Raw genomic sequence first — 27086 nt, 5'->3', positions numbered from 1 at the left:
TCTTTCAAGGGTTTCGCTCTTTCACCTCACGTGTGGTCCTTCAGTGTAAAGACCAAATCTGGAGTTAAACGGTGTTTACATAGCGGCCAACTGGCTTGTTTTGACACTCTTTATTAGACTCGAGCTGCGCCGCTTTGTCTGTGCTGAAATAACTCCTGGGGGGAGGGGGGGGTGCAGTGTTTAGGTGTCATTATCTTCACGCTTTATCCCCATATCGCATTTTACGGTAGAAATTTTCATCCATCCATTTTCTGCCGCACATCTGAACAAATAACGGTTAACACCTATGGATAATTAACTGAGCTTGTTGTTGTTGTTGTTTTTTTTTTTTAATTTTTGAAGCAGAAATTGGAGACCATAACCTCTTACCTGGGAAGCAGACATGCTAACCGCTACAATGTTGTGCTGACAATTATCCTGCATAAATCGCCCCAAAAAGAAAAAAAAATCTTCTCATTGAGCCCTTCAGCTGCAGAGCGCCACAGAACAAAGTACAGTGCAGCATGTCAAAATGTTTTAGGGCCACACAGGCCTGTTGGAGTACACACTTGAGACACTAATGCATCTCATTCATGTCCTGAAACCAAATAGCAAACCGGGATGGACCATTTCCTGTATATATATCGTACAATAAATAGTAAAAAGAGGAGAACTCTGTCACCAAACCTGTAGTGGCAGCAGGGAGGAGATCATCTTGTGTTTGGCTTTTCGACCTTCTGGTTGTGGTTTGGACGGACACGCTTCTGCACTAGGTTGCGATCTGGAAAGCTGCTGCTGCTGCTGCTGCTGTGCACCACACTTTGCAACTACACTATACACGCAATGACCCACAACCAAAAGCAGCTGTGGGGAAAAATTGAAAGGCAGCTGCAGGGTACACTACTGACAGGTATGCACATACATAGGGGCATGCAGTGTTGGCCACATGTGGAAGTGAACCATGCGACAGAATAACTCTGTCTCTAAGGACCTGGCTTTGAGAAACGAACAAATTAAGTCATGTAGAACATCCAAATTATAGATAAACAATACGGTGGAAAAGTCTTGCTGTTTTAGAAATGTAATGTGGACCATATACTGTATAGCCGTATATGAGATGCCAGGCAGTAAAGCACAAGCTAAAGGTACAAATAAGATTTTTGGGGGCGGGCAATTGCATTGATAGCATAGTTACTCCAACACTTTGAGTCTTTCACCGTTGTTTTCGTATTCAGTCACGCTCTTTGTGATTTTGCTCTTCATTGGACTGTGACAGAAAATAAAATAGAAATATTATGTATACATTTTTTTCTGGACCGGTACAGGTCATTTCACTTAATTAAGATAAGATAATTTAAGATATCCTTTATTTGTCCCAAAATGGGGAAATTTACAGTCTACAGCAGCAAGGTTGTGGGTTTCTAAGGAGTAGAGTCACAGAAATTATGTAAGTGGTTTAAGGGTTGAGGGTTGAAATGTGTGACAGATGCTGTTCACCAGTTTCACCATGACGTGAAAAACCTTGCCTCAGTGGCTCTGGTGTTCCACTGTTTTGGTCTCATGTGCATTATGTGTAAATGGATTAGAAGAAGTCATTGAATGAGACTCTCTGACATGAACCCTCACTCGTCACAAAGCTGACATGGACTCAATTAGCTCGCAGGTCCTCAATATTTAAGTGAATCAAAGATGCTAAATACAGCGCTTAGTTGGTCTGGACGGCGTTAGAGCGTCTCTGTGCCATGTGTCGTATAGCTAATTCGATTAAATGACTCCATCTGCTAATCCGTCACAAAGCCTCATTTGACTCTTTTGAGGACATTTCTTCCATAGCGGTGTTTACCTTGTTTGGTCTTGTGTGTGTGTCAGCGGCCACCTGCCTGAACACACTGCTCCGATCCGTCTGCTCAATGGCCGTCCGGGAAGTGCTCTCTCTCCTAGGCCTGACCCTGGAAGTCGGCTTCTGAATAAACAGCTAATTGGCTGGGTTTCCTGTTTAGCCTAATGGGAACGCGGACTATTTCTGTCTGTTTACAGAGGTCGGCCGCTCGCTTTCTCAGAGTTGCTCTCTTGATTGTTTCTAAGAGAACAATGTCCTCAAAATAGCTAAACATCACACACATGCACAAAGGTGCAAAGTCTGGACGTAATCAAAAATTCTGGGAATCTGCAAGTTTGTTGTCTGTTGGAGAGCTTCACGTAACTCATTTTTGTGTCTGTTATCGGCAGTCTGTCAGTTTTTTAAGCAGAGCCAAACTGTGATCGTCAGTCAATTTGTCCTCCGCTTCCTCCTAAAAAAAACTCATCATAGTCCAACAGATGAAAAATACAATTTGATTAAAATGCTACATGGAGTGCATATATCAGTGTATCTACATCAGACGGTGACCACGCAAAGAACCTTCCACACGCAAACTCTCACATATATTTCACATTTATTTGCCAATCTGTTGACCTCTTAATTACAGCGAGAACACGCTGATAAAATCCAATCCATGTAGGTCGTACTTCTACTTGTGTCTATAAATGGTCAGCAGTGTCATCGTCATCATTTCCATTTACTTTTTCATCTTCTCCTTTTTTTTTCTTCTTCTTGGTTCATTGGCGGGTTACAGCTCTTCGCTGCATTACACCACCTACTGCAAAGTGTTTCCATATAGAATGCATGGAAGCAACCCTGCTTGGATTCAGCCCCGCAAACAAACACACAACATGCCCTGTTTTTGTCAATCGCCAGCAAAACGGGTGTCTGTCAGTGACGGACTGAGTGGTCTGTCGGTACTTGACGATTACACTGGTGGACGAAAACCCACCTCAGTCAGTGCTTAGCCCGTCATTTTTTCTTAAGTTTCCCATCATTTATCAATACTCTTTTGAGAGGCCCACCTCTGGAAAGACATTTTGTGTGTACAGGTGCTAAGAATTCAACAACTCTAAATCATAAATGACTCACACGTTGGAAAAATACCGATACAAACACTTATTCTGAAGAATGATCTCTGCTATACATTGGTATAAATTCTAACCTTCTTCAAACGGTTTAAACCATATTTTCTTGTAGTTGACAGAGCACTGCAAAAAAGGTAATACATACATATTGAGCCAAACATATGGCCAGTCATCTAACTAATGGGGTTTTTTTTTTGGTTTCACAATAAACTGACTGCGATTGGCTGGCAACTGGTTCAGGGTGTCCCCCGCCTACTGCCCGAAGACAGCTGGGATAGGCTCCAGCACCCCCCGCGACCCTAGTGGGGTTCAAGCGGTTCGGAAAATGGATGGATGGACAATAAACTGAGTCAAAGGAGAGTAATCTGTACTTTAACTTGCCTGCATTGAATTAAATGGTGTGTTCCCTCACCAGATGGGACTTTCTCCTCTTCTGTCTGTTTTGAATTATTCCGCCAGTTCCGGACGTCTATAGCTTTTATCTTGGGGCTGCTTTCTGTTATAGCAATGATACTATGCTCAAAGTCAAGTGAGAGACCTTATGTCTTGGGAGTCAGAGGTTCAGATTCCGGCGACGTGCGTCATTTATTCGCGCTGTGATGTAATTTAGGCCGTGTCCATGACATTATGATGGACTCTGGGACAACCTGTCCATTGTGTCATGGGTAGCAGTTGCCCCTGTGTTGTGTTGTGCATGTTGACCGAAGAAAATTCTCCCTAGTGATCCTCCTGCCTTCCGTGTGAGCCTTTTAAATCAAGTGTTGCAATTGACACTACAGTGTGGCCATTAACCCCATTTTCTACTCTCATATTTCCAACCAATTTCAATTTGCTGCAAAAATGATTACGATTTAAGCATTGTTTTAAAATATTAGAATGACTATTGATCGGATTGGCAACTTTCCAGTTATAATGTGCATTTTAGCTATTGGTAGCATGACTGAATATGTTACGTGGAGGATCCACACATAATATCCATCCATTCCGTTTTTTGTTCAGTTCAGGCCATTAGGGTCACGCGTGTGCTGGAGCCTGTCCCATCTGACTTTTGTCTTGAGGCGGGGTGCAACCCCGGATTGGTCACCAGCCAGCCACACCCCCCCAGTTAACAGATTTGATGAAATAGGAAGGCGACTAAATCACAAATTGTATACGCATGAAACATGAACGTTTTATATTTGCAAATGAAGTACATCTGAGCTGCACATACTGTCTGGACTGATGCATAGCAACACATGTTCACACTCAGTTTTTGCATCCCCAAGAGCGGGTTGTAAACACTGTTGCCAAACATAATAAAAGTTGTTCACTTTTGCTTGCCTTAAAGCAGCATTGCTGGAAGCGGTTGGAAAGCAAGCACCGCCTCACCTTGAATAAAACCTTCGTACATGTTGCAATCGGTAGTCATTTCTGCAACATTTATGTCGTAGTTAAACAAGATAATTGCAGCGAGTTGTTGAAAGGCAAAAATGATTTTGCTTACAAGATGCTTTTCCTTTCTTCCTGGAGGAATATTTGTGGAAGGGAAGGAGTGAGCGCTGGCCAGTTTGTTCCAGTAAACCGTAGCTGCATGATTTAATCAGGTCATTAACTGACTGTTTTTTATTGATGTGGCAGGAAACAAGTGGGGGTGGTGGGGGGGTTCACAGACTGTTCACAGCCAGATCCCCTTTAAAAGTGCAGCAATGGCTCGACTGTCTTGATTAAGGCACATTTAATGTCACAAACACCCCATTAATCGTCACGTGGTACGGAAGAAAATGTGGTGAAACTTAAAAGGTGTGTTAATGGCGGCGCTAGTGACGGCCTCCTGTGGCGAGACACCACCAGGCAGCGTACTGGGCTATAAACCCGCAAAACTGTCAAGAAGCTTGTGTTCAACGATGCAAACTGGAATATCACTCTGTCATGGTTGAACTATTGGAGTGTATTTGTTTTCGTCAGTCGCCGCACATCATGGCAAGCAAGCAGTTTCTGCAATGACAAGTGTAAAAGATACTTATGTTAACTAGCACGCAGACCGCATTATTATAAGGATTAGTGGACTTTACATCCAACAGTACATCCAGACAGGTTGCGACTTACACCATGAAGAGAACAAATGTCCGCACCATGTATCTCTTTTTTTCCTTTGGTCCAGACCTGAGTACATAAGTATAACATAGACAACACATTTAACTCAATAAAACATAACATAACGTGAGGTTCATGGAGGATGACCATACCATGTTTAATTCTGCAGAGAGGGGAAGCTTAAAATGTTACTCAAGCTTCAAGAAGAGAAAACACATTCCTCTGGGGCTGTATGTTGTCGTTATAAATAAATAAATAATAAAAATAGAGGAGCACTGTTTTTGTGTTAGCGGTTTACGGATTAGCACGTTCACCCCTAGTTTGCATGTTCACCCCATGCTTGTGTGGGTTTTCTCCGGGTGCACCGGTTTCCTCCCACATTCCAAAAACATGCATGGAAAGTTGATTAGACGCTCATTTCGCCATAGTTGTGACTGTGAGTGTCGTCACGCGGGCACGGGGAGAATAAACCCCACACACAAAGGAATCGAACCCTGCACCTCTGCATTGTGAGGCCGACGCGCTGACCAGTCGACCACCGGGCCGCCGGGGAGGTTTATATGTTTGTTTGATATAGGCATGTAACGCATTTCATACACTAACAACATATAATTAAAAGTACAACAATTAAAATCATTTACAAACAAAATAGTTGAAGACATTTGTGAGCAACGTAAAAAAAATAAAACTACCGTCCTAAACATCATGAACAGAACATACAGTGCAAGAACATGAGTTTGGAAAAATGATGTTAAAGATGCTTTGAAAGACATTATTTATAGGTTAATAGCATTGTTTTTAACCTGGCTTTAACACTGAACCTAACAACTTGAGGCAGAAGGGCTCATCAACATAACACTGTGCTGCATGCCAAAAGTTCCAGCATGACTCACACATTAAAAGAGACAATAAGCTGCTCTATTCACATTTTTAGCCAAATATGTAACTGGTTCTTGTTCTTCGTGTGCTTTGGTAGCATAATACAAAATTACAGTGAGTTGAAGAAGGTGCCACAAAGAGCCCTCTTTTTGAGCCCAGCGCAAGTCTTACTGTGTGTGTGGATGGAGTGTTGAAATGGACGTTTGCGCCATTGTGGGAGTGAATACAGCTAATTGGCTTCCTGACCAGTGGAAACCGCTCCTCTCTATCCATTTAAATTCAATGCAGAGAGGCGCATGCATGACCTACATGCCATAAGCAGGAGTGACTCGCTGGAGTCCATGCAGGCGATCGATGCGTCCAATGTACGTTTCTAAGGCAGATTTGGCTACCATGAAGTGGGTACTTGGACTCTGCCTTCCAGCCTCGATCATGCATCTTTGTGTTACAACCCCCCCCCCCCCCCCCCAACCCCCACTTCCCCAGCTGCGCTGCGGCCAGGGAGATGATTTTACAAATATATTAAAGATGGTAATAATAATAATAATAGTAATAACAATAATATTGTGTTCAATAAATTGATTTCTACAATGATTCAGAGGATTCAAGGCATGCTGTTGTCATATCTTTGAATGAAATACAATGACATCCACGTCACACAGCAGAGCCCAGAATTTCCCTGCCTGCAACTCGATCAAATCCTCCAAAATGGAGATACACCACCTAAGCCACAACTTAGACCTGCTTTTCATAGATGAGTCTACTTTCAGTCACTAAATGTTCAGGTGCGCTGAGGCGTATAAAAGAAAATGCCCCCGATCCGCCGGAATGCCCCTCCTATCACAGCGTGGTCTGCCAAATTCCCAGAAACTATAAACTAAACTTGCCCTGGCACAAAAATGAAGATTTGCCAATGCGCTCTCGACGAAAACAGACCCCGAAATGTTGTCTTTTTCACTACTTAAGTCTTGTCTACCTTAATGAAGCCAAAGCAAACATCCTGTTCATGGAGCCCGCCCACACTTCCTCCAGTCAGCACCATAAGAGTGTCATGTAAGTCCCATCGCCTGCCACTTGGACTTCACTCTCACATTGTGACGAGTGAAGAGCCTTGTTGACTTTAAATGTCCATTTCCCATGATCCCATGCCACTTATCCCAGCCTCACTTCCAGTGTGTCTGTGCAGTGATAAGACTACCGTGTACAGGCGAGCGAGGGAAAATACCAATTGAACACAGCCTGTGTCGCCATGTGCTTGATGCGGACAGACTTCCTTTTTGATGGACAAAATGCATGCAAAATGATGATCAGGATTAGCATTCCGCATATAATCTTGATGTTCTTTTCGGTCTTTCATTGGAACCATCCAGCCTGTTGTCTAGTCAGGGTTGTATCACGAGTGACCGTTACATAGGCAGTTGACTCTGCTCTTTGTTGCGTGCGGCTTGATGAAACCTGACGTCCTCCTCTTTCACGAAAACAAATGTCATCAGAATAAAATGTATTTCAATGAATCCTCAAAGGAATATTTATCCACTTTTTGTGTGTGTGTGTGTGTGTTTCCTTGCAGAATATTGAGCCACAACAAAATCAGGGTCCTGAACAATGGCTCCTTCTTTGGACTTAATGCCCTGGAGAAGCTGTGAGTAGCTCATCAATCTTTATCAATAACCAGCCTGGCATGTATATTGCGTGTGTAGTTCACCATATGTGTGAGCTGCTATTTCACTTTGAGGGCCTCTGGGGAGCAAATCAGACAGGATATGATGAGAACTGAGCAGCTCTTGTGTGCTTCCATTCAGTGGGCTTGACTCCAGTAAGGAAGATGATGATCCTCTGCTCTGGCTGGAGGTGCTTTCGTTCCACGGACACGTTCTCATAGTTTTACCTCAATCATTCTCAGTCAGCTTCAATCCCTCGTCATGGGAGGCTGTCAGCTTCGCCTCCTTTAGCCATTTTTAGTTGCACCGTTATTTCTTTCGATGAGCAGTGAGACAGCTGACAGGCAAGTGAAATAAACAGTAGAGAGATTTTTTGGGCCTTGTCTGATCTCCGATCTCTCTTTCTCGCGGATCAAGGTACGAAACAATTGTGTAATTGTGCCATAGCCTGCTGTTTATCCAGCCATCCAATTTCTAGAGCACTTGACCTCATTAGGGTCATGTGTGAGCGCGAGCCAACTCCCCAAAGCAATGATAAATAGTATAATTTGCTTGTACAATTATTATCAGTACACCTCTGCATAACATAGTATACTTATTGATATTAAAGAAATTAAAAAAAAAGAAATATAGATCAACTTACAAAAAAAATAATTTATTAACTTTTTTTTTTAGGCTATAACAGATAAGATTGTGCATCAGTTTTACTGACATTAAAAATAATACTAATAAATAACAACACCACTGCCACCTACTGTAGTGAATGTCAAAATACACTTTATATTACTACCGGTAAGATTAAAAACAATAAAATTAAAATCATGTTAACTGGGGTCAAACATGCGCCCCGTGGCATCACATCCCTCCCCACTATTTGAGAAGGACTTATGTAAAAGAGAACTTCAGAGCTAAACACGAAGAAATGGTGGGAAATTCCAAATGTCACCAATGAAAATTTATTTTATGCACTCGACAGTAATCCCTTGTTTTTCGCGGTGAATTAATACCGACCCCCCCCCCCCCCACCCCTGAGAAAAGTGAAAAATTGTGAAGTAAGATTCCAGATCTTACAGGTTTGAAAAGAAGTTTAGAATATTAATTCAAAAGTACAAGCCTCAATCACAACTTTCATATTGTCACGTTTTGCATGGTGGTAGTTGTTGGACCCCAAAAAGCAAGGCAAGAGGCAAGGGAGGAGCGTGGTGGACAAAAAAGGGTAGATGAGGGAACAAAACCAAATGTAACAAGACAGAAGCATAACAGTACCCCTCCCTCAAGGGACGGATCCCAGACGTCCCAAAGTCACCCAATGGCTTGACTCGGTGGAAACAGGGCGGGAGGGCGGGGCGCAACACGTGCCTCGCCGGGGACAGGAACGGAGGGTGACGGCAACATTTGCCTCGCCGGGAACAGGAACAGGTGGCAGTGGGACCAGGCCTCTGGTCCTGTGGGGTCCAGTCAATGTTTGGGTCATTCTGTCACGTTTTGCATGGTGGTAGTTGTAGGACCCCAAAAAGCAGGCAAGAAGCAAGGGCGGAGCGTGGTGGACAAAAAAGGGCACATGAGGGAACAAAACCAAACGTAACCATACAGAAACATAACACAAATAGCATGACAATGGTGCAGTGTTGCGAATTAGCCTCGGAACATTGTTAATTGCCACAGAAGAGTAACAAGAAGAACAACTGTGAAGCATGAAAACAACTACATACTGTACTAACTTTCATAATCATAATACTCCGCTTATCTTCCCTAAATGGTTGTGCATTCTTCTTCTCTTAACACCCCTTGTTGAGACTGATCCTTTTTGGGAATAAAAGACACCCCCCTCCAAAATAGGAACAACCAAAACACTCAGTTCATCATTTGAAGCTCGTTGACCTGAGCCCCCGTAAGGTACCCCAAGGTCTCATGCTATGTGATAACTCTCGAAGCATTTTTTTCCCCCAAAATGTTTTTCAGACTTATTATCTTTGTACAGGCATCACTTAAGATATCGTTTGTCAGTCGTGCCTAATGTTTACAAATAACATCGTGGCACGTCTGGCTCTCTGTAGTTGGCTCTTCATGAAAGGTTTTTTTGGGGGGGGGTTGTTTTTTTATTTTTTTTCCCATAACACTCAAAATAACTGAAGATGCCAGTAAAGCTTTACAGCATCCTAGTAGCTGACAAGAAACACACTGTCTCTGTCGGGATGCTCTAGTTTCGCAAACACACAATAAAGGAATATTAGTTCCACATGACATTTAGATCTGCCACCCAGAAAGCTCAGCAAACATCTCCCAAATGTGAGAGAAGAGGTAATTTGTTGTTGTCATTATCTTCTTTGTACTCACTTATGGGAGCTTGTGCCAGTGGAGACCAAAATTGATTTGCTGATATTTCTTCACTTGTCTGCACCTACGCCAAGCTGTCACCCGTTTTTTCTTGTGCTACAGTTAAAAAGACGCTGACGAAGAATGGCCAGATGAGAATGTGAATATGGCAAAGAAAAAACATTTTGAATGTAAAATGAGCTAGTCGTGCTTGTTTTGGTACGTGCAGACAAGGTTCCCCGTAAGGCTGAAGGGTCGTTGGGTCGAGAAACACGAGATCAGCCACTGGGGCCAACCTTGTATGTGCAGCAGTGGTAAAACTAGCAGGAGGCAACAGGGTGGAGTTTTTCTTGGAGCCTGGGAAGTGGCTGACAACACGTATGAGGGTTTCACATCGGGAGTCGTGGGTGTCCGTTATAAGGAGAACACATATAAAATCATGCAAGGCTCATTTCATTTCTCTTCTGGCTCTCTGACACACAACAGCGGAGGTCCACTCACTCAGCCTTTCATTGAGCCGCACCGCTCGTCATTGCATTGAAGCGCATGGGAAAATCGCCGTCTGATGGTAAAAATGTGAGATTCCAATACACCGTTGCAGTGATTTGTGGAGAGATGGAGCCGTGATAGATTTTCCTCCCTGCAGTTTCAATGTCTATTCGGCCAAATGAACCTGCCATCGTTGTCCTGGGCGTCTCATTGCTTCCAGTATGTCATCTCCATATGCTTGTCATTTGGAGCGGTAGTGAACACTTAGTCACATTATGTGGTCAGTACTATAATCAAAGGGCAAGCCCACGAAGGCTGAGTAAACACATCAGGGAAATACACAGCATCTCTTCCACTACTAGAAGACAAGCACTCACTGGCCGCACGCGCGTGCGCGCACACACACACACACACACACACACACACACACACGCACGCACTCACCTAATTTAATTTAATTTTATTTAAAACCATTTTATCTTGGGTTTTATGAATTATAATCCGTCAAGGGGAAGTTCAATTTAGACTCAGCTGCATATATATTTTGGTTTTGCACACCATGCAGGGAACCGGATGACAGTCATGCAGTCACAGAGAGGTGGGTGTTGTGGAAGGGTTGATGCCTTGCTTAAAGGCACCTCGGCAGTAATCAATTGTGGTTTCAAAGCCCAAAATCCTGACATATGAGCTACTGATACCACCCTTTGCAGGGGTGATGTTTGTACTTTAAGCATGATTGCTAGTATGGGCACCCTCGGTTCTTGTCAGAGCATTTGAAATAGCTCTGGTAAAGACAACACTCACACCAGGCGTATTCGATGCGAACGCAATCTGATCTGCTCCTGCTGCTAACAGGACGAATAAATGAATAGCTCGGCCGCCCTCGCCCAGACTTTGCAGAAATCTTCACAGTTAGCCCTTTCATTGGGTCAAACCTCCACAAAGCCACGATTGCCTTCATAACTCGCCAAACCACCCAAGTGCAGCGGAGCAATTTAGCCTTGTTTGTTTTTTGCCTTCGAACTGTGTTTTTGTAGCTCTTTTAAATAGCCGTGGTGTCCAACAGCTACATTTGGGTCTCGGAATGCTTCATTTCTTTTCCAGTTTTGGGCTTGAATACTACCTAGCTTCTGTGGCATAATGTGCTATACAGTTTATAGTACAGTTGCTCACAAGCATAGATGGATACAATGCTGAGTTGTTAATGACTGTGAAAATAATAGTGAAGGACTATATTTGTGCTTGTTTGTCCATCTGTAAGTTAGCAGGTTACTTCTTGGTTCATGGAAAATAACGCGTGGTAATGGAGCCAATTAGTCATTTTTGATGCTTGAGGGAAAGGTTCCATGGAGACACAACTGCAAACATAACAAAATACATTCACAAAGTCATAGAGCTTGCTAAGTGTATGTTTGTCTTTGTGCTTGTTAGTTATCAGGCCACGTTCTCATTCTTGGAGGATAACAGAACCGTTTTTGTTTTCATTCTGGGAAAGGGAGAATGATTCCATAATGACTGCAATGGAAACATGGGGACATATTCTGGAGAGGAGCTCATCTGCCTTCATTTGAGATGCCCTTGAGCAAGGCACGGACTACCAGAGTACTTTTCGAAGTGAAATGTTATGAATGCCCCAAATTAGGATATCGTACATAACAGTGTATTGATTGAGAGTTGACATGCGGATATACAGTCCTGGCCATCAGGCCTTCAGCACTGTGAACACCCTCTCGGATGGGAGGTGATGCAGGCAGGCCCACAAACAACCTTTATGAGTTGTGGACAGATCCCAGCAGCCTGTCCTGTGCTGATTTGAAGCGAGGTAATGAAAATAATGAGCAAAAGCGGGCCGAGGCTGCCTGGCTCTTGTCCAACTGGGCCCCCACTGCACCCTGGGACACGCAGGACAGGCAGGCACGGCGCAAGGGGCCCTCATTACTGTTTCTGCTCACCCTTATGTGGGGAGGAGAGCAGGAGCAAGGAGTGAGAGCAGAGGGCAGCCATGATGATGGATGAGGGAGCAGCAGGACGCTGCACTGGACAGGTCTGAACGGCAGCTTTGAGCTAGGTGACTCAGGAGCTTGGCAACGTTATGTAGCTTCCTCCACTCAAAAGTCTAAAATCAGCCTCAGGGATGAGGACACATCATGCATCATTTGGCTTGCATGTTGGATTGGTTTGGTCCACATCCATGTTAAATATACTCAAGGCGGCATTATCGCACTATGTTTATTATTGATAAAAGTGAGCACATTTTGTGTCTTTTGCCAAATGTGGGACAGGCGACTCTTGAACATATAGCGGTTCGGAAGTAGTCCAACTTAAACAGGCTTACCGACACAAGGGAGGGGTAGCCATGATGGCTATAGATGGTATGGTGGCCGGAGAGAGCGAGCGAGGGAGGGAGAGAGCGAGCACATGTCCCTGCAATTTGTCTTAAATACATGTGAGGGTTGTTTTCCTCAGCGAGAGATTTCCACAGAGGCTAAGCGAAGGACGCTGATGAGTTGGAACAAAGAAGAGGTGGGCTGCACAATCATCGCAGAGCGCAGCCTCTCTGTCCGGCCCTATCTCGGTTTCGCACCGGACTGCTACGCCGTATGACAGTGGATGCCACACTCTGGAAAATGAACGTTTACGTCAACACATTTCCCTGCGCCGTCCTGCTTTGGTAACCTCACGCTTATCATGCAGGGGTGGAGCGGGTGAGGAAAGGGTTAAGCGTGCCGGAGAGGGGAAACAGAAAGGGGGGCGCTGCAGGACTTGATAGACTCCAGATGTGTCTTGCAGATAAACTGGAGGAGCCGGGTGTTTGTGATACAAGCCGAACTCCGTCATGGCTGTAGGCCTTTATCGAAACACATAGCATGTCACCTCATGGGCCAATTACTAAATTGAATGCTTTCTATGTCAGTAAATCTATTTTACACACTTCCTGGGAAAGATTGATACGGTTTAAATGCTCTTAAATCTTAAGCTCTCTCTGGACTTCAATGTATTTTGACTGAAACTCTCTCCTTCCTGACAGTTTATGTTCCTCCATCACGCCAGCCAGGAGCAGAGTGATATGACTGCTTGCTTGTTGTTGTTGACGTCCCGCCATATTGTACTTATGGTCATCATCAAGTATTTTCATCTCTTGATTTTGGACCGCTCGAGTTTTGCCTGATGCATTTTTCCAGAATATGTTCCAGGGTCAAATTCCATGGGCATTGGGCTCCCGAGGTTCCACTGATCCCGTCTTGAAAGTGTTCCCAGTGCATTAAATGCTCTATCACCGACGTCACATCATTAATGGCAGACACCGTGCTCGCGAGTTGATCCCGTGAAGATAACACAAGGGCTAAAGCTGTAATCGTCTTCTTCTTTGGTCCTTCCAAATGCCAAAAATGAAGTCAACAACAAGTTGAGGGTCATAACGTTTTTTTCCTGGCAGGAGAGCATCACACTCCTGTTACTGCAGACTATAAAACATGTAATCAACTCGAGAAATGCTGCACAAAATAAAAATGGTACTCCTGTGCTCCCCTCCACCCCCTCTCTTATGTCTCAAATTTTGCGCCGGTCATTTTATGCAATTTACTAAAATGGAAAGTTGGCTATTACGACAACAACTTTCACAATATCGTCTCTTTGTCTCACTCACTTAAGCTTTACTATTTACCAAGCAATCAGTTTCCAAAAGAACACAGACAAAGGTTGATTAGGTCTCCAATCTTAGGGGAAGAGAGAATAGAAAGAAAATAATCAGGGCAATGGGTAACAAAGCAGGAAATAAGTAGAAAAACAAGAGCTCTGCAGATCCTGGTTTCCTGTTTTAGGGGAAAGGCAGGAGTGTGTTTGGGGGGTGCGGTACAGAGACCCCATTGTGAATAAGTGTGCTAAGGAGAATGGAGGTGGGGGCTGAACTATACACAGGGACAATGTTGCTTAGCGCTCAAATGCCCCAAACCACCTGCCCCTCCCTCAAGGGGAAAGTTAGCTTGTGAAAAAAGGAGAAAAAGGAAACTATAAAAATAAACGAGTGAGGGCCTCTGCTAAGACGGCAACCAGACAGGAAATGACACGCGGAACAAAAATGGTTCCTCTGACCTTTGTCAAACGCTTGCTTTCGTATTTTCAAAACGGACTTCTAACCCACATATACGTTTAAAACAGGAGATAACTAGAATTACAGTGAAGAAATTTGCCTCAGGATTGCAATGGCTTGCCATCAGAAAATTACAGGAACAGGAAATTCCTGATTCCAGTCTAGCGATAATCAGCGGCCGTTCTCCGGCCTCACTCATTTTTCCAGCTCCCTCCGGGGCGGGGCCCTAAACAATGTCAGCGGAGCACTCACGTCCCCAACGCGGCGCTCCTAAGAACGGAAATCTACATGTCTGGAGCGCTTTACACATCTTCATTATTAGCCTCTCGCCACCCTCCAAGCACGTTGCTCTTCTTCAGCAGTCTGGGCCAGCAGCGAGGCGGCCCAAGGAGGATTTCATTCAAATTCAGCCTCTTGGGTGTTCGGCCTACAGTTACAGTATCAGATGAGTGTCCTCACATGTAGCAACATATAGCTACCACCGCAGTACTTTTTCATCTTTTTTTTTTGCTCAGAATGCATGGAGCTTTGAAGTGTATTTGGTCTGATGATTATCCCAACTTGGTGAAAGTTGTTGTCCGTCTTCAAGCGTCAAGGCCACTGAGCTTATGAAGTTATTTTTAAGGTCTAATCAAAAGGGCACGGCGATAATCATCACTTAAATATCACCCTTTGAGTTGGTGAGCAGCTTGTGAAGAGATTTATGGAAAGAGGAAGGATTTCAATTGAATTTGCTCATATTTTGGAATTAGATCATGCGTATGCTTATAAATTCACTGGTTTCTATATCGAGTGGAATGCTTAAGCATCATCCCTTTAATTTGAATTCACTGTCCTAAATCTTTTTTGTTTTAAATACCGATTATAATCCCTCAGCAGGACACTCTGCTGTATACATATATTTTATGTTGCACACCACACCAGTCATGAAGGCATGGAAGAAGAAACGTCAGATTGAAAGAGGTGTGCAAACAGTGCTGCACCTTTTGAGCTGTGGTAGTGAGGACAATGCTTTGCTCAAGGGCGCCTCGACAGAACCACATGCAGAAAATGTTCGAACTTCCAGTGTTGGGAAAGTTCATTCTCTACTTAAACTAGTAACAACATTCAGCTAACAAATTTAAAAATAAACTAGTTCCATTCATAGTTCATAATGGAAATTTTCAACTAAGTTCAAAAATGAACTAGTTCGTAGTTGTTTTTTACCCCCTTCTTCCACTGTGTTTTATGCGAGCTGTTGCCAGAACAGCATTTCAAGGTTGTTTCTAACCATTCCATCCACACTACTAGCCAGGTTTCCTATGACTCTTCGATTTCAAAAACATGAGGGAAAACATGTTGCTTGGACGCTGCTGTAGAAACCAAGCTGAGATAGGAAACTAAGGACGCACCTCAAAGTGCAGATAGTAATTAATGTTTTAATGAATGTATTTCCTGACTTGTTTGCCGAAAGAACCGGGCTGTATCCCCTTCAATAATTTTATGACTTTACTCAAAGTACGTTCACTTCACGTTCGCCCCCAAAAATATTAACGAGTTCATCAACTTTTGTTCTTTGAACTCGTTCAAGTACAATAATGAAAACTGCTGATTTTGGACAATTCCACGCTTCCAACTTTGTGGGAACAGTTTGGAGCTGACCCCTTCCTTTTTCAACATGGCTGTGCAACAGTGCACAAAGCAAATTCCATCAAGACATGCATGACAGAGTCTGCTGTGGATGAGTTTGACAGAATCCTGACCTCAATCCGACAGAACGCTTTTGGGATGAATTAGAGCGGAGATTGAGAGACGGGCCTTCTGGCCCGACATCCGTAAGTGACCTGACAAAATTCCTCTAAACACACTCCTAAACCTTGTGGACAGCCTTCCCAGAAGAGTTGAAGCTCTTTTAGCTGCAAAGGGTGGACTGACGTCATATTGAACCCTATGGATTAGGAATGGGATGTCACTTAAATTCATATGGAAGCCAAGGCAAATGAACACTTTTTGCGATATATGCACTCGATACTTTATCCATCGTTGGAAACGTTCCACTCCCGGATGTACCACACCTTTTTTTGTGCAATCTGTTTTCTGAAACCACCGTTTGATCAACACAGCTCCTGAGGTTATGCAGCACGGCAGCACTGCTGAGAAAAGTGAGGACAGACAGAATTTGCGACAGAGAATACCCCTGATGACGTGCTGAATGCAGTAGCATCCTTTATAGAATTTGAGTAGATAAAGGCCACATCCTGTATGGCCCGGTTGTGCGCTCGTGCGCGGAAATCCGTGTGATAAAAGTGTGATGTAATGGACATTCCGTCTTGCACCGACCATGTCCTGCAGATAACCATCAGTCTCCTGACCTGCTTGAGCCTCACTATTCTCACCAGAGCAGTTAAAATAAAAAACAAACTTGGATGTGAAATCAAACACGGGACAAAGTTGATTGGCGGCGAGGGAGTTTTGCTAAATCCTTTTCCACATGGGTGTGGATGTGGAATGGGAAGCGGGTGGAGAACAGTGCAGTGGGTAAAATTAAATTAGAGCTTCAAAGGCAGCTGAAAGAATTAATATTTATGGTGTCTCTCTGAACAAAATTATGGGATGAACGAACGATTTGAGAAAAGGAGAAAAAGATTTATCCGGTCTTTTTATGGGCACGTTTCACTTCAAGTCCATGTGGCTGCTGGGATAAGATTTCCTATCGCTGTGCGGTATCCTGCTGTGTCCTGCCTGAGGAACCAGGCTTGGCCGTGAGAATCACTCTCTTGCGGTTCTCTTGTTTTTTTATAAAGAGTTTATGTGAAGGGTCTCCGTGAAGATGTGTCAACATTGCCCCCGTGTATATTATATCATTTGATATTTTCTCTCTCCACAGGGATCTCAAGCACAACTTAATCAGCACCATCATGCCTGGAGCCTTCCAAGGCCTTTCCGAGCTCCGGAAACTGTAAGTGGATGTGATTCGCCTTCCAGTTCGCAGCAGCAAAATTCTTCTTTTTTGCAACTATTGAAAGACAAATTAGGAGTTTAGAGTTATCTGTCTTATTACAAGAACACAGGTTTGGTTCTGGCAGTTGATAGCAAATGTGACGTTCAGCCGTGAAGGTGTTTCATCTTGTGGGTCATGTTAGGCAATGTAAAAAGTACATAGACAGGTGCAAGAAGAAGTATGTGAACCCTATGGAATGACCTGGATTTCGGCAGAAATTGGTCATACTGTATGTGATCTTCAACTAATACCTCACACTTATACTGTCGTGTGTTTTTGTGTTTTTAATGAACACAGCATGAAAATATCACAGTGGAGGGTGGAAAAACAAATTTTAATCTGTCATTATTTTACTTTTATTTTGAAATCAGAAATCTGTACTTACTCCCAGTACTCATTACATAGTCCAAATAGGATGGCTACTTCTTTTCAACCCCCGCAGATGGCAATGGGGTGTTAAAAAGACAAATAGAAAGGGAAAGTCACTTGTATTTGGGATTGTGATTGATTGCTTGATTGAGATCTTGGTGTCTTAAAAGGTAAAAAAAACAAAAAAAAAACCCCTTGATATGAATTCAATTCAGTTGCGTTTAAATTGTACAGATTTACAACAGAAGATGCGTCAAGTCACTTCACAAATGGAGCAGGTGTCAAACTACTTGAGACCAATTGAAGCCCACGTGAGCGAGCACTAGGCGACATCACCATCCCTGTCAAGGAAAGTTTGCCAGTGTAATGGTTGTAACAGCGCATACACAGTATGTTCAACATTGTCGAGCACCCGACTCAGAAGGAGAGTGGAAACAGGGCTGAATTTCCACTATTTAAACGCAGTCAGTTTTCACCGTGGACTGATCCAAATTCGGATTTTGTATTTTAGCTGCAGGGGTGTCAAACTCACTTGCACAGTGGGCCAAAATTCAAGCCACGGTTGTGGCCCAAAAAGAGACACAAACTTGACATTTTTGAATCATCTCTCATTACATCTATGTGCTGCCCCACGTGACTCGCCTTCCCTCCACCCCCTGCTTGTGTTTTCCCTGCAAGGACTGGGGCTTCTCAAAACAAACAGGGGGGAGATAAACACATGCATTGGACAGTGCTCTGCTGGGTAGTGTCAGAGGAGCAACAGAGCACATCTCTCTGGCTGTGGCAATACATCACACTCAGGCCAGGGGCCCTGCTTTTGCCGATAAACATTTACTGGTGTTCCATGGAGCCACGGACTAAAGATAAGTGAGGTGAAGACTTCAGACCCTCTAACTTCGCGGGCCTTCTCCTGCTACAAAATGATGGGAAGTAATATACTGACAATTGAGGCAGAGTTCAAAAGTAGGCCATCCTCTTAATGCAGCGTAGTTCAATTTGATGTCACAGAAACATAATGTAAAGGGGCCATGATATCATCGGTTGCTGAGACACATCCAATGGATCAAAAGTAACCAAGTGCATTTCTTGGTCTTTTCCCGCTTTCAGTGACCTATCCAACAACCGCATTGGCTGCTTGACTTCAGACATGTTCCAAGGGCTGACTAATCTCACGAAACTGTAAGACGAAGTTAAAATGATGTTCTTGCACTTTCTGCGTCTTGGGAAAACGACCAACATAACTTATTTATCCAATTTGTGCTTGGTTAGGAACTTATCCGGAAACATCATATCAACCTTAGATCCAGGCGTGTTTCAGGAGCTACCATCCCTCAAGCTTGTGTGAGTCTTTTTTGTCAATATCCAATAGCCACATTAATAGTAGACTGTACGTTATTCATGAATGACAATTCTCTTACAAACTCGTTCTACTGTAAATGTAAATAGATGCTTGTCCCAAGCCAAAACCCCTAAACATTTTATTGAAGAGTTTCTTTGGTGAAGACTCTACAGCGCATCATTATAGTATAGTATCCATTTTCACTTCAGTCTTAAAGTAATCCAACGTGCATGTTTTGGCACTGTGGCATCAGTGTGAAGTCTCGTCTCTCTGAAACACGCATTATGACAGTGAGTTTTGTCACCAGGAACTTCAACTCGGAATACTTGTCATGCGACTGCGGGCTGCACTGGATCCCGGGCTTCTTTCGCAGCAGCTCGGCTCGACTGGGGGATGAAACCCTGTGTGCTTATCCGAGAAGCCTGAGGGGAAAACCCCTACGGGGACTCCGGGAAAGCCACTTGAACTGTGGTGAGAATTTGCTCACTCGGGTAGCGAACACCCACGTTCCATGGGCCAATCTCAGGTGTTGTCTTCTCCATCGTGCCAGACGGCCCTCTGGACCTGCACACCCTGACACTGCTGCCCTCTCAGCGTCAGGTGGTCTTCAAAGGGGATCGGCTGCCGTTCCACTGTACTGCCGCCCTGGTGGATAAAGTCACTGCTTTGCACTGGCATCACAATGGTCAGCTGGTGACCTCTGACCCAGAGAAGGGTGTCCAGTTGGAGAGCAATGTAGTGCATGATTGCACCTTCATTACCAGGTGAAGAAACTACATGAGGTGCTTTTAGGCCATGTTCAAATGTTTTTAAAGACACTGTGCACTAAAGCCCTGTCATATGTTGTGTATGCTTCATATCCAGTGAGCTTATTCTATTCAACGTACATGTGGAGGCCAGTGGAGAGTGGGAATGTGTGGTTACAACCGGGAGGGGAAACACATCTCGCTCTGTTGAAATAGTGGTGCTGGAGAACAGCGCCTCCTTCTGCCCAGAGGACAAAGTTGTGAACAACCGGGGCGAGTTCAGGTAAGTTACAGTTGCCCATATTCACGCTGAATATTTAAATGTGCATCGTTCGTTTTCTCCTCTGTTGGGAACTCCAGATGGCCAAGAACACTGGCGGGCATCACCTCTCATCAGTACTGCCTGCAGCTGCGTTACCCGTCCCTGTCCGTAGAGGGGGACGTGGAGCAGAAAAAGGCCTCTCGCCTGTGTGACCGCTTTGGGAAGTGGCAGGAGGGCAACTACACAAACTGTCACTACACAAATGGCATCACCCGTGTCCTGCATACCTTCATCCTGGTCAGTGATGCTGCCTTATGTGCTCAATGTGTCCTGCGTGTAAAACACGGGAAACTAAAGGTTGTTTTCCAAACACTTGGATCGCAGAGGCCCATCAATACATCAAATGCTGTCACTTTGGCCCACCAAGTGCGCAAATACACCCTGGAGGCTGCGGGCTTCACTGACTCAGTGGATGTGCTCTATGTTGCACAGATGATGGAGAAGTTTATGGAATATGTCAGACAGCTGGAAGAGGTTTGAAATGTTTGTTACAAATGTCAAATGCATGCACGGGGCTTTTGTATTTTATTTTAAATGTACCTTTACAAAGATGACGGCTGTTCTGACTAACATTGTCAAATTTAAGTTCATGATTTAAATCTAATTCTTCTGTATTTTATAGCAGCATATAACTGGATTGCGCAATCAGAAATGGTGATCCAGTGGCTTGATCCCTTTAGCGCAGAAGTTCCCATCTTTTATCCAGCACATATTTCATATTATATTTCAAAACAATTTACTCACTTTTTCTTATTCGGTGTGGAATCACACCACTAGTAGATACAAAGGTTAATTGTATATTCTGACATCTTATGGAAAAACGATTCATCATTCTGCCTGTCATTTTATGTCATAGCATAGATAGACGAACAAAGATACGTTATGTGTAACACATACGTCATCATTTAATGACAACTTACGTAAAATTGTATAAGTGGCACACCTGATGAGCTCTCACAACCTTGTGTCACGTTTGATTGTGCCAACAAAAGTGCCCGGTGAGTGTATACATATATGTACACATGTAGTAACATAACATGCACTGTGTCTGCATTGACCCCAGTTGCCAGGGGTGTTGGTAGAAATGGGCAGTAACTTGATGCAGGTGGATGACCAGATCCTCGCTCTGGCCCAGAGAGAGAAGAGAGCCTGCAGCTCCATAGTGGGATCTCTGGAGTCTCTGGCCTGGCCTCAGTTGCACAGCCATGCTCAGGACTTTTCCATGGTAGGAGCTCTCATCAGAAGTTAAAAACAAATAAATAAATACAAATCTTGTTTAGCTTCTTTCAGACTAGAACCCATTCCAAACCAGAGCCTCGAGTGGAGTTTATCATTTGTACAGGTTTCCAGGAACATTGTTATGGAAGCCCATTTAATTCGACCAGCCCACTTCACTGGCATAACCTGCACTGCTTATGAGCGCCGTGAGCTGTCAACAGCCACTACTGGAATGGAAATGACAGAGTTCTCACATGAACAACAACTTCGGTTTCGCTGCAGCACAGGTTCCCATAACACATCTCTGAACAATTTTCCCCTCAAGGTGAGCTTTGAGCATTATGTGTGCGATTAAGCTCTGCATGTGAATTTCAACATCTAATGCTTGTTTTGTTTTCTGTCTCTAGAATTCAGTAGCCGTGGCCTCTGTGACGCTCCCCGCTACTTTGTTTCCTTCTGATGCGCCTCCAGACTGCAAGCTGCAGTTTGTGGCCTTCCGAACTGGAAGCTTTTTCCCTCTGACTGGGAATTCAAGCAACAGCGCAGGACATTCCCGAAGGCGCAGTGTCAACACTCCGGTCATCTATGTGGGCCTGGGTGAGGAAAAGTGAACTCTACCTCAGTTCTCCCATTGTCATCATCTTTTGAAGAATCTTTACTGCCATCTTCTTTCAGTTTTTAAAATGGCACTTCCCTTTAAAATTCCATCACTTTTTCACATGGTTAAATCCAATTATATCAATCAAGATCTCAATTGCGGTTGACTTGATGCCTTTTTTTCTTTTCCAATCATTTTTTTTGTCAGTTGAAAAGTAAGAAGCCTTTTTTGACAAAGTACTGAGTAGAAAGTAGGCTAGATATCTGTTTTCAAATATAGAGTGTAAAAGTAAAAACAAGTACAGATAGCCTCCATTACTGTGTTTTTTAGGGTATCCCGTTTCTTCCCACCACTGTGAATGACCGAATTATAATGTTGTGACTTTGCATAATTAGATTTGATTGAATATATCATGCTCATAGCTTAATTGAGCACTCTAAATTGTGCCGAAGCGTGATTGTGAGTGTGAATGGTTGTTCGTCTATGTGTGCCCTGCGATTGGCTGGCAACCAATTCAGGGTTTACCCCGCCTACTGCCCGTGCATGAACAACTAAGGGGAGGCTCCAGCATGCCTGTGACCCCGGTGAGGATAAACAGTTCAGATAATGGATGGATGTTATGCAACTCCACCATTAATGACCCAGCCATTGGTTTTCCTTCCTCCGTGATACAGACGGTTGCAGTATGTGGAACCACTCAGAGCCTGTCTGGGTGTCACTCCGTCACGTCTTGCCCGGAAGTGATGCTATGGCGGCACAGTGGAGTCCAAAGACACCGAACAAACATGGCAGCTGGAGCCCAGAGGGTTGCCAGCTGGTCCACAGCGACAGTAGAACCTCCACAATGCGCTGTTCTCTGCTTAGCAACTATGCTGTGCTGCAGGTAGGATGATACACTTTGACCCTGCACATGCTCACGAGGCCATCTTTTAGCTGTGTTTATATTTGTTATCCAGGAGGTGCCAGACTTCCCCAACTCCTCACCCATCTCCGTGAGGGTGCTCCACCCTTTGGTGTATGCTTGTACTGCACTACTGCTCCTTTGCCTCTTCACCATCATCATCACTCACATACTACATCACAGGTACTTGTTGACGTGACAGATACATGTGGTACCTTAAATGTTTGGACACACTTGCTCATTCTATTGAATGGATTAAAATAATCACTTGCATATGTATCTGTATTATCTTGTTCCCTGATCAGTTCCATTCACATTTCAAGAAAAAGCTGGCACACATTGCTGAATACTTGCTTCCACATCGCCATGACAACAGCCATCTACGTAGGGGGCATTAGTTTGACCAGCTACCCAATTGTTTGTCAAGCAGTAAGTGCTTTTACAACTGAATTGGCAAATGTTCTTCTTAGTAAAGTGTAGGCTTCATGTGTGAGCATTATGCAACAGGTGGGCATCGCCCTGCACTACTCCTCACTGTCAACCCTGCTGTGGATCGGTGTTAGTGCCAGGGTCATCTATAAGGAAGCTATGTGGAGAATGCCGCTGCCGCCAGAAGGGGATTCCGCTCTTCCGCCTACTCAGCGCCCTATGCTCAGGTCAGAGCAAGAACTCACCATCGCCTCCTCTCGATCCATAAGATTGTTGTTAGGTGTCAATATGGATGATGTTTTAGACCGATGCAGATGTTCTTGTGCCTGACCACCCAGAGTGTGTAGCATTAAAGGCGCCATTGTGCACAACAACCAAAGTCCCTCTGTTTTGTATGAAACCTTGAAGGCTTTCTGTAAGACACAAAAAGACAAGAAGCGGGAATGAATGTATGAATCCAGCATAACAGGGCAGAGAGGGGTCGCTGTAAATCTGGATGGAGCCAAATAATCCCTTGTGTTTCTTCTCTCCTGGGCCTCGTATTGCCCCTGTGATCCCACAGCAAAGATCATACACAGTGCTGCTACTCCAGACTTTCTTTGTTGCCCACTCAGATATATTGCACCATTCTGCAATAAATTGCTGCCTTAGTGACCTCTGTCCACTCAGGAAATAAAGGATCACACAGCTCTATTCATATGACAGCCGGGGACATTTATGACACAGGCTTGCATACATTAAAAAATGTCACAGCCAAAGGTCAAACAGATGTGTTTTAACTCTCATTCAAGGTTCTATTTGATAGCTGGTGGAGTTCCTCTCATCATTTGTGGGATCACTGCAGCTGTCAATGTCAGCAACTACGGAGACAACAGCCCTTAGTGAGTACTGCACTTCTTCGTCCTTGAGTCCACCCCTTGACTTTATGTTGGTATGTTGAGCGGCAAAGTGAATTATTCTGTGCGATTGGGAGAAATGACAATGACGTCCTTGTTGTTCCTTGATCCTTCACGGACTCTTTACTGCCTCTTGCAGCTGCTGGCTGGTGTGGCGCCCCAGCCTGGGGGCTTTCTTTGTCCCAGCAGGCCTGGTGGTGTTGGTGACCTGGATCTACTTCCTGTGTACTGGGTTCTGCCTGAGGCATCGTACAGCCAAAGAATGCACAGGAACCACACCGTCTTCCCCTGTGACCGAGAGCCAGCCTGCACTGGCAGGAAGCATCAGCCTCCTGTCTTCAGACTCAGTTGTGAGTCCTATAAATTCCAATGTGGCTTCAGAGGACCAGTACTCTCTGAAGACACAGTTTTTCATTTTGGTCGCCACCCACTTCCTGTTTGTGGTGCTGTGGTGTTGTGGTGCCATGGCAGTGTTCCTGACTGGGCACGCTAGCTTGTTGTTTAGTTCGCTTTATGGAATGGTGGCCATAGCCCTGGGGGTGTTCTTGGTGGTGCACCACTGCTTCCGACGTGTGGATGTGCAGAGTTCGTGGCTGCCGTGCTGCCAGGGTCACGGCGGCACCCATCCCGCGCCTACCTACACGTACACTTGCACAACAGGAAGTGGCGTGCAAACCTCTGAGCAGGGATCCCAACTTTACATCAACTGCCATCAACCGGGTGACTCGCACAATTCTTCATCAGCTCGGTCATCATCCACACCGAGTGGCATCAGCAGTGTCGGACCCGGGCCCTGCAAGCTCACCAACCTAATGCAGGTGACGCAAGACACTCCGAGCAACACCTCGCGGCCTGCTGCCGGTGTCAACACTGGCACCAGTACTGACAATGTCAGCAAGCCATCAAACAATGTTTTTCCCAGCATGAACGCTTCAGTGCCAGTGCATCCTCAGAGAAGGAAAGTGAACAGCAGGACTAAACAAGGCAGTATCCAGTATCACCATCGGGGTGATGGCAGAGGTCATTACCGACTCAAAGCTTTAAGGACAGCAGGAGGCGGGGGCAGCCTTGGTGCTTTGGGTCCCACGGGCTTGGAGCACCTTAGCTCATCACATGCGGTCCATAAACAAGCCACCAGTGAGAATGGGAGCATCCATCACAGCCTCCCAGAGAGCCATGGAGTCCCCCTGACAAATGGAAAGCGCATTGGTCAGTTAGTGGCCACCAGCCCTTCGGAAGGCAGCGACGGGGGGAGCAGCGGCAGCCGCAAACCCTACCCGCTGCTCCCCTCGGTGGCCAGCAGGGTGGCCATGAACGGCGCGCACAGACGATGCATCAGCAGAGACAATTTGAAACTCGCGGCTGCTGCAGAGCGGGAGGCGAAGCGCTCTTCGTACCCGTTGAACAGCATCACCACAACTGTGCCGGGAGCTGCAGCCCCAAATGGCACCCTGAAGAACTCGGTTCGAGAACTGGACCACGACATGAGTGGCACAGATCACTCCCAAAGTTCTGTGGGAGTGAAGAGCAGTTTGTGGAAGAGTGAAACCACTGTGTAATTTGTACTTGTACATGAACGCCAGTGTTACCTTTGTAGCTTTTTAAATAAGACTATGTTTGAAGTGGCTCTTGATTATTGTTATGTAATTTAAGATTTTTTTTTTTTGGAAAAAGGGATCCAAGACCCCAATGTGTTGCTTTTATTTCAGTGGCAAATAATTTGAGGTAGAGAGAGAAAATTCAGTTACAAGACTGTGCATATATTGGTTAATGAGGATTAAAGACTTAAGTTTAATGAGAGATTTATTGTTTTAGTTTTGATTTTTCTATGCATTTCCGAAAACAATTCAATTTTATTGTACACGGCGTTATGCAACTCCTTTCACAGTCATGTTTGCTTCTTGCATGTGCAGAGTGTATGAGTGTGTGCGTGTATGCATGCGTGTGCGCTTGTTTGTGTGTGCGCGAGCTTGTACATAATCCATTGTCAATTAAAAGAATGTGAGATTTCCGAATACAGAGTGGAAATATTTTTTTTCGTTATGCAATCCCCTTAGCACAATTGTGTGTGTGTGTGTGTGTGTGAGTGAAATGTATATTGGTAGGTTCCATTCCTTTATTTGGCCTTCAAATGTAAGACCACCAAAAGCCAGTAGTGCTGTTTTTAATGTTTGAATTTTATACAGTTAAGGACGTTGTATTACAGGAACTTGGGCTTCCGCTACGGATCTTACCGTCACTACCTTTTGTCATTGTTCAAAGGAAATCCAGAGAACGTAACAACATCCTCAAATGCTTCATTATGGCATCAACAGATGCTGATCCTGCAAGAGAAATGATTAAAAGTGATCAGCATTTTTGGAAAACTGCTGTAGACAGGTACTTTTACTGAGGTTGAATCAATTAATGTGCAACTTAAATTTCTGTTTTTAAAGTTCATCCAAGTGAACAATTTAGTGCAAATATTCCTTCCTATTTAATCTTAAGATTTTTCTTGGATGAGAAACTATTGAATCATTCAGCAGCTCCTATATATAATCGATTTATCCACTTCATCCAAAGGTTTGACTGCATATGCATAATAATGCATATTATAATAATGCATAATAACAATAATAATTATAACAATAATAATCATACGTATTATTATTACCTGTTAAGGAGCACATTTTGTTACATTTTACAAATTATTTTTATTATTCATGTTTTATTTTTATCAGCCATAAACGTCATGGGGACGTCGTGCTCACCCATGCATTTCTATTTTGAAGTCTTTCCTTAGTTAGAAACCTCTGTGTTGTGGCAACAGACACTTTATGAGTCATGCACTTTTTTTAAACATCAGTGACATA

General features: G+C 44.2%; 1 protein-coding gene across 1 annotated transcript in view; it reads left to right on the top strand.

Moving 5' to 3' along the window:
• adgra2 (adhesion G protein-coupled receptor A2) overlaps positions 1-26249 on the top strand; it is a 39673-nt gene extending 13424 nt beyond the window's left edge. The window contains exons 2-19 of the mRNA XM_086112134.1: positions 7451-7522; positions 17303-17374; positions 18893-18964; positions 19055-19126; positions 19432-19595; positions 19675-19888; positions 19989-20153; positions 20231-20429; positions 20517-20666; positions 21256-21417; positions 21535-21735; positions 21818-22007; positions 22683-22891; positions 22965-23092; positions 23215-23338; positions 23417-23565; positions 24130-24219; positions 24374-26249. Coding sequence (XP_085968260.1) covers positions 7451-7522; positions 17303-17374; positions 18893-18964; positions 19055-19126; positions 19432-19595; positions 19675-19888; positions 19989-20153; positions 20231-20429; positions 20517-20666; positions 21256-21417; positions 21535-21735; positions 21818-22007; positions 22683-22891; positions 22965-23092; positions 23215-23338; positions 23417-23565; positions 24130-24219; positions 24374-25793 — 3853 coding nt within the window. The 3' untranslated portion in view covers positions 25794-26249. The remainder of the gene's footprint in view (positions 1-7450; positions 7523-17302; positions 17375-18892; positions 18965-19054; positions 19127-19431; positions 19596-19674; positions 19889-19988; positions 20154-20230; positions 20430-20516; positions 20667-21255; positions 21418-21534; positions 21736-21817; positions 22008-22682; positions 22892-22964; positions 23093-23214; positions 23339-23416; positions 23566-24129; positions 24220-24373) is intronic.
• The last annotated feature ends 837 nt before the right edge of the window (positions 26250-27086 follow it).

Source organism: Hippocampus guttulatus, chromosome 5 (genome assembly GCF_054856545.1).
Source record: "Hippocampus guttulatus isolate MCC_2025c chromosome 5, RoL_Hgut_1.0, whole genome shotgun sequence".
NCBI classification, from domain to species: domain Eukaryota; kingdom Metazoa; phylum Chordata; class Actinopteri; order Syngnathiformes; family Syngnathidae; genus Hippocampus; species Hippocampus guttulatus.
This window is presented reverse-complemented; position numbering and strand designations above follow the sequence as displayed.